This window comes from Rhinopithecus roxellana, chromosome 6 (assembly GCF_007565055.1).
Source record: "Rhinopithecus roxellana isolate Shanxi Qingling chromosome 6, ASM756505v1, whole genome shotgun sequence".
Taxonomy (NCBI): Eukaryota; Metazoa; Chordata; class Mammalia; order Primates; family Cercopithecidae; genus Rhinopithecus; species Rhinopithecus roxellana.
In genome coordinates, this window is record NC_044554.1 from 15,112,432 (window position 1) to 15,129,056 (window position 16,625).

The 16,625-nt window shown below is 40.9% G+C and overlaps 1 protein-coding gene across 1 annotated transcript in view; it reads left to right on the top strand.

Annotated features, from left to right (window-relative positions):
• The first annotated feature begins 1,710 nt into the window (after positions 1 to 1,710).
• RELN (reelin) overlaps positions 1,711 to 16,625 on the top strand; it is a 521,571-nt gene continuing 506,656 nt past the window's right edge. The window contains exon 1 of the mRNA XM_030933242.1: positions 1,711 to 2,226. Within this exon, the coding sequence (XP_030789102.1) occupies positions 2,001 to 2,226 (226 nt within the window). The 5' untranslated portion in view covers positions 1,711 to 2,000. The remainder of the gene's footprint in view (positions 2,227 to 16,625) is intronic.

A 16,625-nucleotide genomic window follows, 5' to 3' on the forward strand; every position in this document is an offset into this window, starting at 1 on the left:
GACAGGAAGGCAGTAACAGTCTTGTTAGCCGTGGGCGAGTATCTCCTAATTCTGTTTGGGGCAACACCACCTGCTCCAGCTAGGGCTGTCGACTGTGGCAGGGCAGTGCAGTACGAGAGCCTTTGAGGCCAGCCAGTCTTCCCTGCATCCAGCCTTTGTCACTGACTTTGGGCAAGTTATCAACATTTCTGAGTGCCTTCTCCGTTGTGAAGTAGGGATATTTTTTGCCTCTCCAGTTGGTGTTAGGATTAAAAAGGTAAAGTACCTCTAGCCCCACAGCCTGCACCCTGCAGAGCTACAGTGTAGCAATTGTTACATCATATACATACACAAACATATATGTATACATTGTATATTATTTATATGGCAGTTAAGCCTCTGGGGATTTTGAAGTAGGGAAATAAGAAGCCAGCTAGAAATGGGCCCTTTTTACCTGTCATTCGGTCTCGGTAAGAGGAAGAAAAACAATTTCTTCCTATTGCAACGAAGTGATTACAGAGGTCTCCCCTTACACCCTGATTTTCACCGCCCCTCGCCTCACAAACGCAGGCAAAGGCACCATCCCTTCCAATTTTATAATCTACTCATTTCTGTATGTGCGGGTTTATCTGGCTTGGTGGCAGGCCAAGGGTGGGTGGGGAGAGGCATTAAAACCTGGCAACCCCGCTCCCCCATCTCCGGATGCCGCAGGGCTCCTGCCAGCCGTCCTCGGTTAAAAACGTGCTTATGGATTATTTCACTTCCCTGCAGTTCATGTGCAGCCGCTCATTACCACCCGCTTCAATCGCCGCTGCCAGCATCTCCGTTTTTCCCTCCCCCGATTTCAGGGCCATTGGTCATAATCGACATTTAAAGGAAATAAACACTGATTTAAAAAATTACGACACCCATCTCCGCCTGAAGAGCCCAGTAGCAATGAACAACATAACAGTCCGGCGAAGAGCGCCTGTCGGATCTTAGCTCCGCCAGCCCTTCCTGCCTCACAATTCCCCGCAACCGAGCAGCACAAATCACCATTTCCAGGCACCACTCGAGGCTGCCAATTCCACTTTTTCTTAATCTCATTTTAAAATCCGCTACAGATGAGGCTCTGTCGCTGCCGCAAGGGGCCGGGAGGGGGCGGCGGGAGGGACAGGAGGCCTGGGTGGGAAGGGAGCGCGAGGGCCCCTAGCGGTTCGCGGCCTCGGGCGGATTCCCAGAACGAGTGCGGGCCGCCCGGACCGCCAGGCTGCGAGCCCCGAGGGGCGCGGGACGCAGCCGGCGCAGACAAAGAAGCCAGCGCCAACGGCCGTCTCCGCCGCCCCTCTCCTTCCCTCACGCATCCTCCCAGGAAAAACAGGGCACACTGACAGCCAAAGAGGTTGGCCTTCCCCTTCAGACAGCTGGGCGGGAGGTGCCCTCTCCGAGGCTTTGACGTCCCTCGCAGAAGAGTCGCGGGCTCAGCGGTCCTCGACAGCGTACCCCGTCCCGCTCCCCGGGGCGCGCCTCTCCCTGCCCTCCCGGGTGCGAAACGGGCGCTGGCCGGGGACTCCGGGGACGCGTGCGCCCCTCGCCGCGCGAGGTGCGGCCGAGCCAGCCCGAGAGGGCGGGGGGCGGGCGGGGCGGCGCGCGGGGGCGGGGGAGCGGCCGGGACACGTGTGGCGGCGGCGGGAGGGACGCGGCGCCCGGGGCTTTAAGAAGGTGTGGAGCGGGGCGGTCGCTTTCCCAGGCCTGGCCGAGGGGCGTCGCGCAGAGGCGGCGGCGGCGCACGGAGGCTGCGGACAACGCGCTCTCGGCTCCCGCAGCCCCGGCCCCGCGCTCCCGCGGCCCAAAGTAACTTTGGGAGCCGCCGTCCCCCGCGGAACTTCTCGGCGGGGGCCAGCTCCCAGGTGCCCTCCCGAGCCAGCTCCGCTCCCGTCCGCCTCCTTTTCGCCTTCTCTCCGCGTGGCTTCTCCGTCCCAGCGTCTCCAAAACTGAATGAGCGAGCGGCGCGTAGAGCGCGCGGCGGCGGCGGCGGCGGCATGGAGCGCAGTGGCTGGGCCTGGCGGACTTTCCTCCTAGCGCTGTTGCTGGGGGCGACGCAGAGGGCGCGCGCGGCGGCGGGCTATTACCCCCGCTTTTCGCCCTTCTTTTTCCTGTGCACCCACCACGGGGAGCTGGAAGGGGATGGGGAGCAGGGCGAGGTGCTCATTTCCCTGCACATTGCGGGCAACCCCACCTACTACGTTCCGGGACAAGAATACCATGGTAGGTACTGCAGCACCTCCGCGCTCGCCGCCGCCGGGTGCGCCCGCCAGCGCACCTTTATCATCCCTTTCCTTCTTCCAAGGGGCCCTGGAAACAAGAACCACGACAAACCTGGCCCCAGCGTTGCGCTCGGTCCAGGGAGCGAGAGTAAAGTTAGTGGAGAATGGAGTCGCGAGTTGGGATTCATTCTCCATGTCCCCACTCCCCGAACGTATTTCCTGGTAATGAGCTGGTGCTTGTGATAAACGCCTGAGAATTCTTGGGGTTCGGTGTCCTTCCCCCTCACTCCCCGTACTTACGCAGGTACTTTAAATGGAACCTGCGCATTTTGTTTCTTTAATCCTAGGACTTGAATTTCAGACCTTTGTCCTGCTCCCGGTCCCGCCAGATGGGTCCCCGGGGTGCTTTGGGGTTGTCGCTGGGCTTTGCGGGCAGGCTGGTGACAGACTGAAGCGCCCAGGTCCGTGACTGCCCCGCGCCGCTCGCCCCGAAAGTTCCCGTTGCTCACCAGCCAGGAGTCCCTGGCATTTCATTCAGTGTCAAACAGCCCTCCTGAAAGGAAGCGGCTGCTTCCAGCTCCCTATTATTTTGAAAGTGTGATTTAATATGTCAGTAACTGATGATTTTTCTGATTCCTGCCTTACTTCTACATGGTGCTTTTTGTTAGAATTATCTTTGTGATGTTTATTAATGACTTTGTTTTTTATCTGCACAGCTTTAATTTACAGGTACAGGCTGGAATCCCTTATAATTTAGAGGTATCTTTAAAAAAAAAAAAAAGAATCATTATGCAGCCCTGCATCAAAAATAAACATTATAGAAGAAATAAAATTCAGGTCCAATAAATATAGTATTATGTAGTGCATGTATTTTAAGCTGGTACATCGAGTATGTGGAAAAATAAAAGTCTCTTTTCTGTGTTTCTTCTGGGACTTCTGAACATTTCACTTCTATGGAGCTTTTAAGCAGCGACAGGCACTATTTAATTAGAATTTCAACCCCAAAATATTTATACCCAACCTAATAGAAACCATTGTCCAGTAGGCTCCTGTTAATAGTTTGTATCTGTAATAGGCTAACAATTATTGGCATGGCGGGAGATAATCTGTGGGGTGCTGGCACTAAAGATAGACAAGCATTTAAAAATTTTAAGAATCCTTAAGAGTTTCTGTTTTAAAAAAACCTTGATATCTATTCTAAAATATTTAGCCTAAATAAACGTCTCCTAGAGGTTTTAAACAGTGTTTTTACAACTTCCTTGTGGCATGGTGGCAGCCTTGTCTGTAAAGCAGGAGTTTAATTTGGTGGAATTTTAGAAATAATTTTGGAAAATTAATGTTCTGTAACTAGTCCCTTTTTAAATAAAAGTGCTTACTACCCCCTCTTCCCAAGAACAATCTTGTGCTTTTCTGAGGTAATGGGAATCTTTAAGTGGAAGGAGCAGCTACTGTGATGGCAACCAGACCTAACCCAAAGCCTAATTGACTGAGCCTGCTGCTCTGTGCGTCTCTTAGCAAAAGTTCTTGCCCAGTATTATCTCTCGGTGAGAACGGTGGGTAAGTGAGCGAGGCTGGTCTCAAAGGCGTAACTGTCAGGTTATGATGGAAGACCATGTGATGATACAAAGCTTTATTATTTTTTTCTGTTTTCCACATACTTTGGAAGGTCTTGATACCGAAAACTTAACTAAAAACACCAAAATATCGTACTCTCTTTGGTCTTGCTCCCTCGGTTACCAAATGCAAGTCACCTTAAGATTCATCATAATCACATATCTAAGTCTGAAAAGGAATGGATAATGTAGAGTAAGAATAAAGTGTAAATACTTCAAGTTGGATATTGCGGGGGAGAATCTCAATTTCCACCTCTTTTCCACCACCAGAAAAGGTAGAGAAATTGTATTAAGTTATGAAAGGTCAAAATATTGTAAGCTTTGAGAATTGTGTCAATTTTAAATTTCTGTTATCTATTTTATTAAACATTTAGATTTTGGAACTAGCTGTAGCTATAGGACTTAAAGTAAGAGGTTTTTTTTTGTAAAATGTTCTACAGGTAGAAGACATGTTTAGAAATGAAGTGGTGCTTATGTATGTCTCTTTTCCTTATAGGCTTTTGAAAATTAATTTTAAAAATTCAGACACACACACACACACACACACACACACACACCTTCTGTAAGAATTGAACTGCCAATAGGAAAACTTAATCTCATGTACTTTGTGGTTGGCCCATTTTGATATGTGACCAAAATGAAAGGTCTTTTGGCCAAGAAGTCTTCTTAAACTTATAAGAAATCTGTAAAATGTTAGTTTCAGACTGTATTTCTAACCTTCTAGATCCTTAAAGTGTAACAGTTATATCAGGACAAAATCAGTTACATTTATGATATACGTTGAAGTCACCATTTGAATGAACTGTGTTTGGGTGTAGAGCTGATAGTTGTGACTTTTTTTTTTTTTTACCTAAAAGAATGCATTGAGATAGAGGTGGTGTGCAGGTGTGCACAGTAGCACCTAACATAGAACATTTCTGTAGATCAGTCAGCTGCTCTCTGACACCGGGGTATGTGGTAGAGCTCAGAATGTAAAATGGGGTGGCAATCGCCAGTCTAGAATAAAAGTGGTTCACAATTATAGGTCCCTGTATGTGTCGTATTTAAATATATCTATGGAATATCTTTAACAAAAATAAAAAATATATAGTACTAAAAATCTGGAGCTTTCGAGTCTAACAGAATTGTCACAGATTTTTACATTAAGTAGTATATCCATCTATTTTCAGTACTGGCAACTCTATAAATAGTGCATGGTTACATCTGGTGTGTTCTCATCTCTCAATTAAATGTCATTTGGTATCTCTCTCATCTTCCTATATCTTTTAAATTCTGTTGTCTATGACTCTTTTGAAAGGGCATTATTAGTCACAGTGAACTGTGAGTATACCACAATGTAAAAGCTCAGCAAAAGGAGGTCTCATATACATCATGTTGAATTAGAAAGGTCCCAGCGTCAGAACATTTTTTTTTTTCTAGAATTTTCTTTTGCACAAATCCCAAGACATGGTCAGTTTCCCCAGTGTGTGTTTCAGGCACCAAACCTGGATTTTTTGTGTGTGTGTGTATGTGTGTAGAAAGTTGCAAATGATGGGGAAATAGGAAACAAGAATCTACATGGTTTAGTCAGGTAGCCATTTCTCTTTTCCAGCCATGCCCCATGATTCAGCACACCTTCTCCTAGGGACAAAGGCAGTATTGTGAAAAATGTGATGGTTGGATTGAAGTCTGCACCTTTCCTCACCTATGATCATTCTTATTCCTCACCCCCAACCTTCAGGTAGCTACCATCCGTTTTTGTTTGCCACTCTTCCCCTTGCCCCCCAATCAATTTATGGTGAATGTGACTTGTCAGTATTAAACTTTCCCACATTTTTGCTTATAGTTGTAGAAAGATGTCTTTCCCCTCTTTGCTTAAAGTAAGTTTAGCATCACTGAGCAACCAGATAATAGATTTGGGGATAGAAAGACTTGGATGCCCCTGTAATCATGTCAGTAAGGAACTGCCCCTCACAAGGTTGGCTTTACTCAGTCACCATCAAAAAGGAGAGGTCAGCCATTAGAAAACACTGTACATGAAAGCCAAGCATAAGTGAGTGAGTCTGCCCAAAATACTTGAGCTTTGGTGAGACAATGTACCTGAATTTCCAAATGGACTAGAATTTCTGTTATTATGGTAGCATAAGATGGGGGAAGTGTTCCATTAACAATGAGAAGTATGCTCTAAAATATCAACTGAGAGAAAAAAATTTGGCCTTCAGTAGAACTGAATTGGTGATGTGGCATGATGTTTTAAAAGGGGGATTTTGTTGTATTTTGTAAGTCTGGCATCACTACTGGTAATTTTTTCATGCTGTATATCCACTCCATGTTTTAAAAAAATTATATTGTGAGACAGACAGGAAAATCAATGTTCTATTCCTAAAACTAAACATTTACTTTAAGGAAAGGTATAATCAGGATAGAGTATTGAGGGCACTTTATTTTAACAATTTCCAGTATTACTGTTCAGGACACATATGTTCTGAAATTAACTGGTTGCTGTTTAGAAATTATTGTTCAAAGGAAGTGCAATTTAATGACCTTTCAAATACCAGATGATATTTATGTCAGACATAACTTTTGGAAATATATTCCAGATTTTCTTCCTTTCAAAGAAGTGATTTTATTATTTGAAGTAAATTGATTTGCTATTACTAAAGTAACTGCATTGCTGATGAGGTGATCGGTTATTTATCATTCATATGTCTCAGATTCTATAATCAGTGTATTTAAACTTTCAAAATCATTTGTCAAATGCAATTTATAAGTGAACTGAAGCTGTGTCCTGCTTATATAGGAATATGAAAATTGGGCATTTTTTAAGCATTTTGCTCTACTTGTCACATATTTATCTTACTCTCTACAATTTATTTCATACATGTTTTACTGATGTGGTTCAGACTGTTTCTTAAATCATAAATCTTGCTTCCTGTAATTTATATTCACTGTGAGTTTCAATTCCAATTTTAAACTAAAAATCAAGTCTTTAGAATTATAGTTCAAAATATTTCATTTTGCCAGAAATTCATACTTCATTCATTCTTACATTACTAGGAGTTATTTAATTATATTTCCTTCCAATTTGTGTGAATCTTTGTTTTAAACTATTAATTTTATTTGCATTGAAAATGTTAATGAATAAAATGGTAATGTTGTGTCATTGTAATAATATGAATATAGTTTTTACAGAACTGTCTTGGTCCAATAAATTTGACTTTTCATCTTTAAAAAGAGTGATATTTTACCAAGATTTTAAAGTCAGCGTTTTTGACTTTCAAATTTTCATAGATTGGTTTTATTCAAAAGAAAATATCTAAAAATCTATCTTTGATTTTTTTTTATCGCCTGGGAATTGGTCAACTTTATAGAATAAACTAGAAGCCTTACTCCATCAATTATTTAAAATTGGTTGCATAATAAGCCATAATTGTTTTTCTGATCATTTCAAGTGCTAGTTTGAAACTTATTATGTCTTTAATCTTCATATATAGTTGCTGATGCAATGACCCCTTTATTTCAAATAACCTTTACGTTTGAAAAACATAAATAAATTCAGTGACCAGTACTTTTTGAACATTTACATTTTAAAAGACACACACACACACACACACACACACACACACACACACACACACACAAATATGAAGTTCTTTGTGTCACATAGAAATAGAAAAACTGGATAGCCCTACACTCAGGAAAAAAAGGAAGGTGGAGTGCATCAGGTTGGAATGGGCAGGTTCACTATGGACAGAGAGAGGTGGTTTAGGCAATGCCTGAGTAATGACTTAATATATGTTAAAAGGGAAATTGACTTATCTAAATATTTTCATTTCAAAAACATTGGGGTGATTAATCTACCCCCTTTACCTGATTTTAGAGTCATTTAAAAAATAACTGCACTATATAGCATTTCAGTCTCAACAACTTTAAGCAAAAGCGTTTTAAAAGCACTATTTCAGATATTCGAATTGAATTTTCAGATATGAATATCTCATAATGACTGTTCAAACACAGGAATTGCATAGCTTTAAAAAATTATTGGCTCTCAGGACGTTCTGCATGAGATGATATGATCTCACTTTGGTGTCAATTGTGTGGCTCAGAGAGTAATTTTCACCACAGTCACCTGCCATGCACATCTCATTGAAGGCAGAGCTTCTGAAGGGTTGAATGCTGTGCCTATAGGTTAACCAATTATTTTAAAAATGTCTGCTTCTCTGAATCTATACCTATTTTTTTCTTTTTTATTCTATCCTCTCTAAGAACCAATTATAGCAAATGTATTTGAGTATGTGTGTGTGGTAAGGGGATCAGTACAAATGTAGAAATGTTGATTTGTGGTATAAGGCAGCCCTAAATCACTCAAAATAAAAAACAAAGCTAAGATAATTAGATAGCATTGAATCCCACTAAGAAATAGCTGTAGGGGTTCTGAGTTTTCAAAGTAAATGTTTAAAATGCAGGTTATCCTTTAATGCTGAATTTGCTTTCCTTAAAAACACACACACACACACACACACACACTTTATGTTGAAAACAAAATTAAATTTTATTACAGCTAGGCACAGTGGCACATGCTTGTGATCCTAGCTACTTTGGAGACTGAGGCAGGAGGATCACTTGAGCCCAGGATTTCAAGACCAGCCTGAGCAATAGAGTGAGACCCCGTTTAAAAAGAAAATTATTGATTAAAATATTCTTACATGATAGGAAGGGTGACATGTTACAGATAGCACCAATTATTGATGTCCATTGGTGCCCACAAAAAAAGTGACCTGAAAAGGAGTGACAGTAGACCTGTAAGTGCTATGGTCACCTGAGTCATCTGTCTCTGCCTTTCCCCTCTCCTTCCTGCTCTATCTCATCTTGTCTTCTTCCCTGTAAATTTTCTGTCTTTCCTCCTTTGCTTCCTTTGAAGCATGGTCCTTGCTTTCCCTCTCCTGTTCCTTTCTCCTTTCTGCTTCACAACTTTGTTCCTTTTCTTTTTAAATTCTTTCACTTTCTTCCCTTCAGGTTTCCCCCATTGCCATCTCTACACCTTTTTTCTCTTCTTACTGATAATAATATGAAGAAAATCAGTACATTTATTATCAACTGTTTAGGTCAGTCATAATTCTTGTATCAAGCTCTGAATTGCTGTGGTCCTCCCATAGAATTGCTTCATACTGCTGAATTACTTGGAGCTGCAAGGGAGCCATGGACGTGAGTATTTTTAACTGGATGCTGAAGATAGAACCGTGTTCATATCTTGCTCTGCCATTTATTAGCGGTATAATTCAGCAATATGAAGTGAAAATCTATTGATTAGGGTCTTTGGGAAGATTCTTTTTATTATTATTATTGAGACAGAGTCTCAGTGTTGCCCAGGCTGGAGTGCAGTGGCACCATTTCAGCTCACTGTAACCTCCACCTCCTGGGTTCAAGTGATTCTCATGCCTCAGCCTTCTGAATAGCTGAGACTACAGGTGGGCACCACTAGACCAGGTAATTTTTGTGTTTTTACTAGAGAGACTGTTTTGCCATATTGGCCAGGCTGGTCTTGAACTGCTGACCTCAGGTGGTCCACCCGCCTTGGCCTCCCAAAATGCTAGGATAACAGGCATGAGCCACTGCACCCAGTCAGAGTCTTTGGGAAGACTCTTGATAAAACTGATAAAGAATATTTTATAAAAGACTCAGCAGGCACTTACTTTTTGTCCTAACCTTGCCTATTCTAGCTCGGATACAACCAACTTGTGACCTTGAGGATAATGGCCACATGCCAGTGATGGTGGAACAGAACTTTAGAGGGAGCTGGGCCCTCATTTATATCCTCAGGCAGCTATGCCAGCCTTGAAATAATTACTGGAATTCTTGTATTGTGAGAAAAATTAAGTTGTTTCTGTTGCTTGTAGCTGAATGCAATCCTAATTAATATGTATTTCATCTAAACACACAGATGTCCTAGTTAACATTCGCTTTTAGATCAGTCATAATTCCTGTATCAAGCTCTGAATTGCTCTGGATCCTCTCATAGAGTTGCTTTTGGTAACCTTGATAAAACTGAGGTGTTTCCTAGGAAATTTTTGACAATGTATTTTCAAACTATCCCTTAGGGTATGCTACTTTTACAGGTGGCAACGATAGTGCATTTTATGTTAGCTCCTCTAATTATGCTTTGAGAAGGTAACCTGTGCCTGACCTCAATTTCTGGAGCTTCTTATATGCTGATAATTTATGCTTGTTAGTTTCCTTCACCTAACTTTATTTCCTGACACTCCTATCTCTCTAAAATGCAGTGTCACCATATGTAAATCCTGTTGACATTTAAAATATCTAGATGTGTGACATGGTTGTGAATGTGAGCTCTGCCCCAACCTTCACCTTGTTTGTCATATCTGGCTCAGCCTCTAGGACCATATCCAAGTTTGTCATTTCTTTTGCTTATTACATATTGACATAGGAAACAGACATCTGAGTCTTACCTTCAGGAACATGTAATCTCTTTGTTTAGGCCACCTTTGTTGTGAATGTTGAGATATGTTATGATCATAGTTCCAGTTCTTTTCACATTTCCTTTTCTTTCATAAACACTTCCTGTATTCTCATCCTGCAAATAGTGTTATATGCCCAGTGTGTGTGATGGAGGAATATGAGGAAATTAGTTGGTTCTAAGACCTTAGAAAAAGTGGATTTGCACTCCAATTTCAAGCACTAATATTACCTGAAAAAAAAGGCAACTTAAAGACTCCTGAATGAATGAATTATGACAGTAACAAATAGCAAACCCTAAAGTAGTACTTAATATGTGCCAGGTACTGAGGTAAATGCTTTACACATATTAATTCATGTAATTCTCACAAAATCCTCATGAGGAAGGTATTGCTATTCTTATTTTATGGATGCATAAACTGAGTCACAGAGAGGTTAGTGTTTTGTCCAAGATGGCAGAGCTGCTGCATAGTTCTCCAGAATCCATCCTTTTAGATAGTAGGCATTTATTTTTCAAAATGGTGGTTATTTCAGAAAAGGAAAAGGAAAATAGTGATAAATAATAAAAGTAATCTCAAAAATGAGAAAACAAAGAAAAGTAAAAGCTACTTTTATTATTTAAAATAAAGATTACAAAATCAAACCAGAAAGCTGATATCTATGCTAAACAAAGTTGGAATTTCGTTGTCGTAAGTCCATAATTCTTTGACCAGACATTGTCTCCCAGGTAAAGCACAAAGCAATCATCTAGTATACTGTTGGCCTGAAAGAGTTAACATGCCTTCAAAGTATAATGACACATAAAAATACAAAAGAAAGCAATTTACGACCTTTTAAATTTTATTTTTAATATTTTGATAATATAATTTTTATTAAGAAAAGAAAAATTTTTTGAGACAGAGTTTCTCTCTTGTTGCCCAGGCTGGAGTGCAATGGCGTGATCTTGCCTCAACGAAACCTCTGCCTCCCGATTCAAGCAAGTCTCCTTCCTCAGTCTCCTGAGTAGCTAGGATTATAGGCATGTGCCAACACGCCCAGCTAATTTTGTATTTTTAGTAGAAACGGGATTTCTCCATGTTGGCCAGGCTGGTCTCGAACTCCTGACCTCAAATGATCCACCCACCTCAGCTTCCCAAAGTGCTGGGATTACAGGCGTGAGCCCCCACGCCCAGCACTGCCAGGGATTTTATACTTAACCACCTGTAAGGGAATATGAAAGCCTCTTGGGCTCAAGTGATTCTCCCAACCTCAGCCTCCTAAGTAGCTGAGATTATAGGCACATGCCACTACACCCCACTAATTTTTGTATTTTTTATAGAGATGGGGTCTTACTGTGTTGCCCAGGCTGGTTTTGAACTCCTGGACTCAATCGATTTGCCACCTTGACCTCCTGAAGTGCTGGGACTACAGTGGTGAGCCACCATGCCCAGGCCAGGAGGTCGACCATTCTAATGCTTTCAGTGCTACCTTCATGCTGGTGACTCCCTAATGACTCCCTGACTGTCTTAGGCCCTCTGTGTCTTACTGCCCACCCAGTATCTCCTCTTAGATAGCTACTGGAGCTTCTTGTTTCCCCTCTCCCGACTCTCCTAAAGCATCTTCTTCTCTTGTCTCTCCAGCTGTGTTAAGGCCAACTCCGTTCCTACAATGGTTTAATCTCAAAATCTTTTTTCTCTAATGCTCCACATCAGTTCCATTCCTAAGTCCCGCTGGCTTTGCATTTGAAAACACCCAGAATTTGCCATTGCCACAGCCACTTCTCACCTGGATATTACAACAGGCTCCTACAACTTTCTTTGCGTTAGTGCTTGCTCACTCTCATGCTAGTCTGAAAACAGCAGCCTGGGTGCTCTGCTAAAAGCCAAGACAATGCCACTCCTCTGGTCTACACCTAAGATATCATATATTTCCCTCATTTGCCTGTAACAGCCCTGGTCTTTCTCTGTTTTCCCAGTATCCATCCACTTTAGCATTTTACCAACAGAAATAACAAAATCTGAATAGTAAATTATATAGCCATTCTGTCTATACCTTTAGTTGCTCCCAGTCTGTCTTTGAGAAAAAGATAAAATATTCAGCATGGCCTATAAAACCCTGTGGCACCTGCCTCTTTGGTTACTTTTCTGACGTAGCATTTTACCTCCTTCCTTTTATTCCTCCACTGAAACCATAGGACCTCTTTTTTGCTCTTCGAACACAGTAGGAGCTCAGACCTACCTCAGGACCGTTGCAGTGCTATTCCCTTGTCTAGCATGCCTTTCCCTAGATGGCCTCGTATGCCTGTCCTTTTCTGATTCAGATCCATACTGAAATGCCACCTTCTCCATGAGGTGTTCCCTGACCACACCATTTAAAACTGCTCCATTCTTCCCAGGACCCATATCCCCTTGACTGCTACATTTTTCTTCATTGCTGTTATCATCCCATCTGTATTCTGTTGTTTTACCTTGTTCCTTTTCTGTGCTCTATCAGTATAAATACCTTAAAACCTCATTAAAGCAGGTTTTGCTTGCTCCTGTATTGCCTGTTTTGCTTCTATTCCTAGTGCCTAGAACAGTGCCTGGCACACAACAGGTGCATAAACATTTTTATTTAATTTAATCAATCAGTGAGCAAAATTAGCATTTGGGATCCCTGTCTGATATGAGTTATAATTAAAATTGTTGTCTGAAAGTGGCAATGGCAAGATAATTAATCCAGAGGATCATCTATAAAGATGGGTTTTGAGTACAATTTCTAAATTTTGGCTTTGAACCTATGATAACAATGTTTGAAAAGAAAGTCTGAAAACCATGTTTCTACTTTCCCACCCTCCAAACTTACAAAATTCTCATATCTTTTGTGAGAATATGCAAAGCTATTCATAGCAGTCTGTTGGAATGAGTTTACTTTATGTTAGCATATCCAAAATAGTTCTCATAGCAATTAGTAACTACATTAATAGAAACTATAATAGATTTAAAGTTGTTATTCCCAGAAGTTTCTCTATGCTGTGCCATAAATAAATTTGAAACAATCTTGATGAATGGGTAGCTAGTTTGTATTTAAAATTTCCTTTGAATAGGAATAAATAGTGGGAAGGACAGAAACCAAAATCGTTTGGCTCCATACTCAACATATATGTAATAACCTTATAGAAAACACACAAAAATGGAAACTCAACAAATCTCCCCAAGGATTTTGTCTTCTAAGAGGAATTTACTTGGACAGTGATGAACATACAAAGGGAACAGCAGCTGAGAATTTTGCATCTTCATTAAGTTGCATATATTGATATCCTATAAGTTGAGAAGATCAGAGGCTCCAGACTTATGGAAATTACTATGAGTGTTTCCAGGACTTGTTAGTGAGAATCGCTCAAATCTTATAGGTAAGATGGAAATAAAATTCCACTCTATCCATAACATATTTAGATATTGTAATTTATGAGCCTTTGAAATCAGAGATGACTTAACTCTGAGGGATTTGTGGTAGTGGCTAGCACACAGGCTCAGGAAATGGGCTGGCTGAGTTCATTTCCAAGCTTTACACTTTTTAGTCATGTGATCTTGGACAAGTGATCTCACTTTTCTATGTCTCGGTTTCCTCTTCTGAAAAATAGTGATGATAGTACTCGTCACACAGGGTCGTTTTGAATCTTCAGTGAGTTATTGCATATGAAGAACAACATGATGCCTGTCACAGAGAATGTTAAGTACTATTTATTTGTTTATTTATTTATTTATTGGGATGGAGTCTCGCTCTGTTGCCCAGGCTGGAGTGCAGTGGCACCGTCGCGGCTCACCTCAACCTCCACCTTTTGGGTTCAAGCGATTATTGTGCCTCAGCCTCCCGAGTAGCTGGGATTACAGGCACCCACCACCGTACCTGGCTAATTTTTGTATTTTTAGTAGAGATAGGGTTTCACCATGTTGGCCAGGCTGGTCTCGAACTCCTAATCTCAGGTGATCTGCCCGCCTTGGCCTCCCAAAGTGCTGGGATTATAGGTGTGAGCCACCACACCTGGCTGAGTATTATTATTATTATGACATACTTTCTGTTATTTTTTCCTGTGATTAAAAAGGAATATATTTATTTAATCTATTTACAGTCTTAGGAATTGTCATCTTTTTAATCTTAACATGTGCTCTTTATATCGACATTTTTCAAAAACATAATTTTCATGGTCCACAATATTTTACTGTATGCTGTAGCATAACTTAAAAATCTATAAATATTTCACATTTTAGGTGTTTTCCTTTTGTTTTCAATGTTATAAACATTATGATGAATATTTTTGTACGTCTTTTAAATTTTGGCAAAATTCTTTCCCCCAAGTTGTGGTTTTATTTTTACTTTTTTCATGAATTTTTATATGCACGTTGTTTTAATACATTTATGAAAACAGATACATTTTTGTTTCTTTGTTTTCTTATATTACTTTTGTGCTGAGAGCATCTTTTCCTAATCATAGACAAGGTAAATATTTACATAAATATTTTTCTTATCTTATATTTTAAATTGTGGATTATAATAACTTGCATGCATTGTTAGTGGGCTGATCTCATTTGTTTATGTTTCTTTTCCTGTAGAGCAAAGGGTTCCCCTAGAACCACACAGACACTCTCTTATTACAGTAACTTCTGCCATTAACTGCCTTGTTCCAGCCACTGTTAGAAATGCTCTTGAAAAAGCTGTCCCATGCACCATATGGGTTGGATTATCACTACTGGCTGTGACAGTTGAGTGCAAATGCCAGATGCCTTTATTTAAACCTTCAAGGCACCTTTGCTCATTCAAAAAAATTCTGGAATTTTGCACAGAATTCTTTTTGGGATTATAATATTCTCTATTATGAAACAACTGGATCACAGTAACTGCTGACATCATGAATACACTCTTCCTGATGGTCCCTCTTTTTTGGTGTCAGTCATAACGTTTTTCTATCTAGTAGCGCACGCACGCACACACACATAATCATATATCCACATACATTAGCAGAGTGTGAAGCACCTATCTCTTTATGAAAGAAAATATTAATAAGCCAGAAGAGGAACACATATGAAATGCAAACTGTGTAGGTTTCTTGTTCTTTCTGATTTAGCTTTAAAGCTATTCCTGCTGCTCTCAGTTCTCGTCTCATCCTTTCTTGTAAGCCTCTGCCTGACAGTGATGCTGCATCTCATCATGGCATTCTATTTTCCTAAATCTAGTAATGTCAAACTTTAGGAGTCTTTGATGGATGATGGCCCCTGTATTCCAAACAGAAGTCAGATGGCCAGCGTCAGTCATTGTGATGGGGATCTGCCCATACTTCACGTGCACTCCATTCCTGTCAGTGCTTCTCAGTGGGACAGTGCCATCCACACCTATTTACTCTGTAATTCTAAGAAATACCATAGAATTTCTTGGGAAGATTCAGAATATTTAGTTATGAGATCCAGTGAAATCCTCTTTGATGTGGTTCTCAGGACCAAGCTCTTCCAGTGCAAGGGAGGAAACTAGTTTCTAAATCCAATCTCTTACTTGTAAGCAATCTGTGTTTTAATTTGCATACGTACATGCAGACATGAATGGAATCAAACTATACCTACCACAGTCAGCTTTTCTCACTCAGCTATATGTGTTCAACATCTTTCCATGCCAATAAGTACAGAGCTACACCTTTGTTTATTATTACAGTGTATGGATGCATGCAAACATACTCAGTTCCCTCTAATATTCAAGTTTTAGATTTTTTGATTTTTTTATTTGTGTCTATTTATTTATTTTTGACAGGGAGTCTCGGTCTGTTCCCCAGGCTGGAGTACAGAGGTGTGATCTGGGCTCACTGCAACCTCCACCTCCTGAGTTCGAGTGACTCTCCTGCCTCAGCCTCCCGAGTAGCTGAGATTACAGGGGCAGGCCACCATGCCCGGCTAATTTTTGTATTTTAGTAGAGATGGCGGTTTCACCATGTTTGTCAGGCTGGTCTCAAACTCCTGACCTCAAGTGATCCTCCCGCCTCAGCCTCCCAAAGTGCTGGGATTACAGGCGTCAGCATGCCCAGCCAAGATTTTTTTTGAAGTTTATGTTTATTGTTTATTCAGTGATGCTCAAATGTTTTCACAGTATCCATTCCTAGAACTGAAAGTTCCAGTTCAAAATTTATTATTAACACTACAGCTGTTGATACCTACTGTCAGATTGTCCTCCAAAAAGATAATATCGCTTTTCATTTTGTCAGGTAGCCTGTCTGCATACACACACTAAATGCTGGGTGATATAATTCTTTTTAATCTTTGATATATCTATAGGTTTAAAAACAGTATTTTATAATTGTTTTATTTTTACTTCTTTGATTACTAGAAAGGTT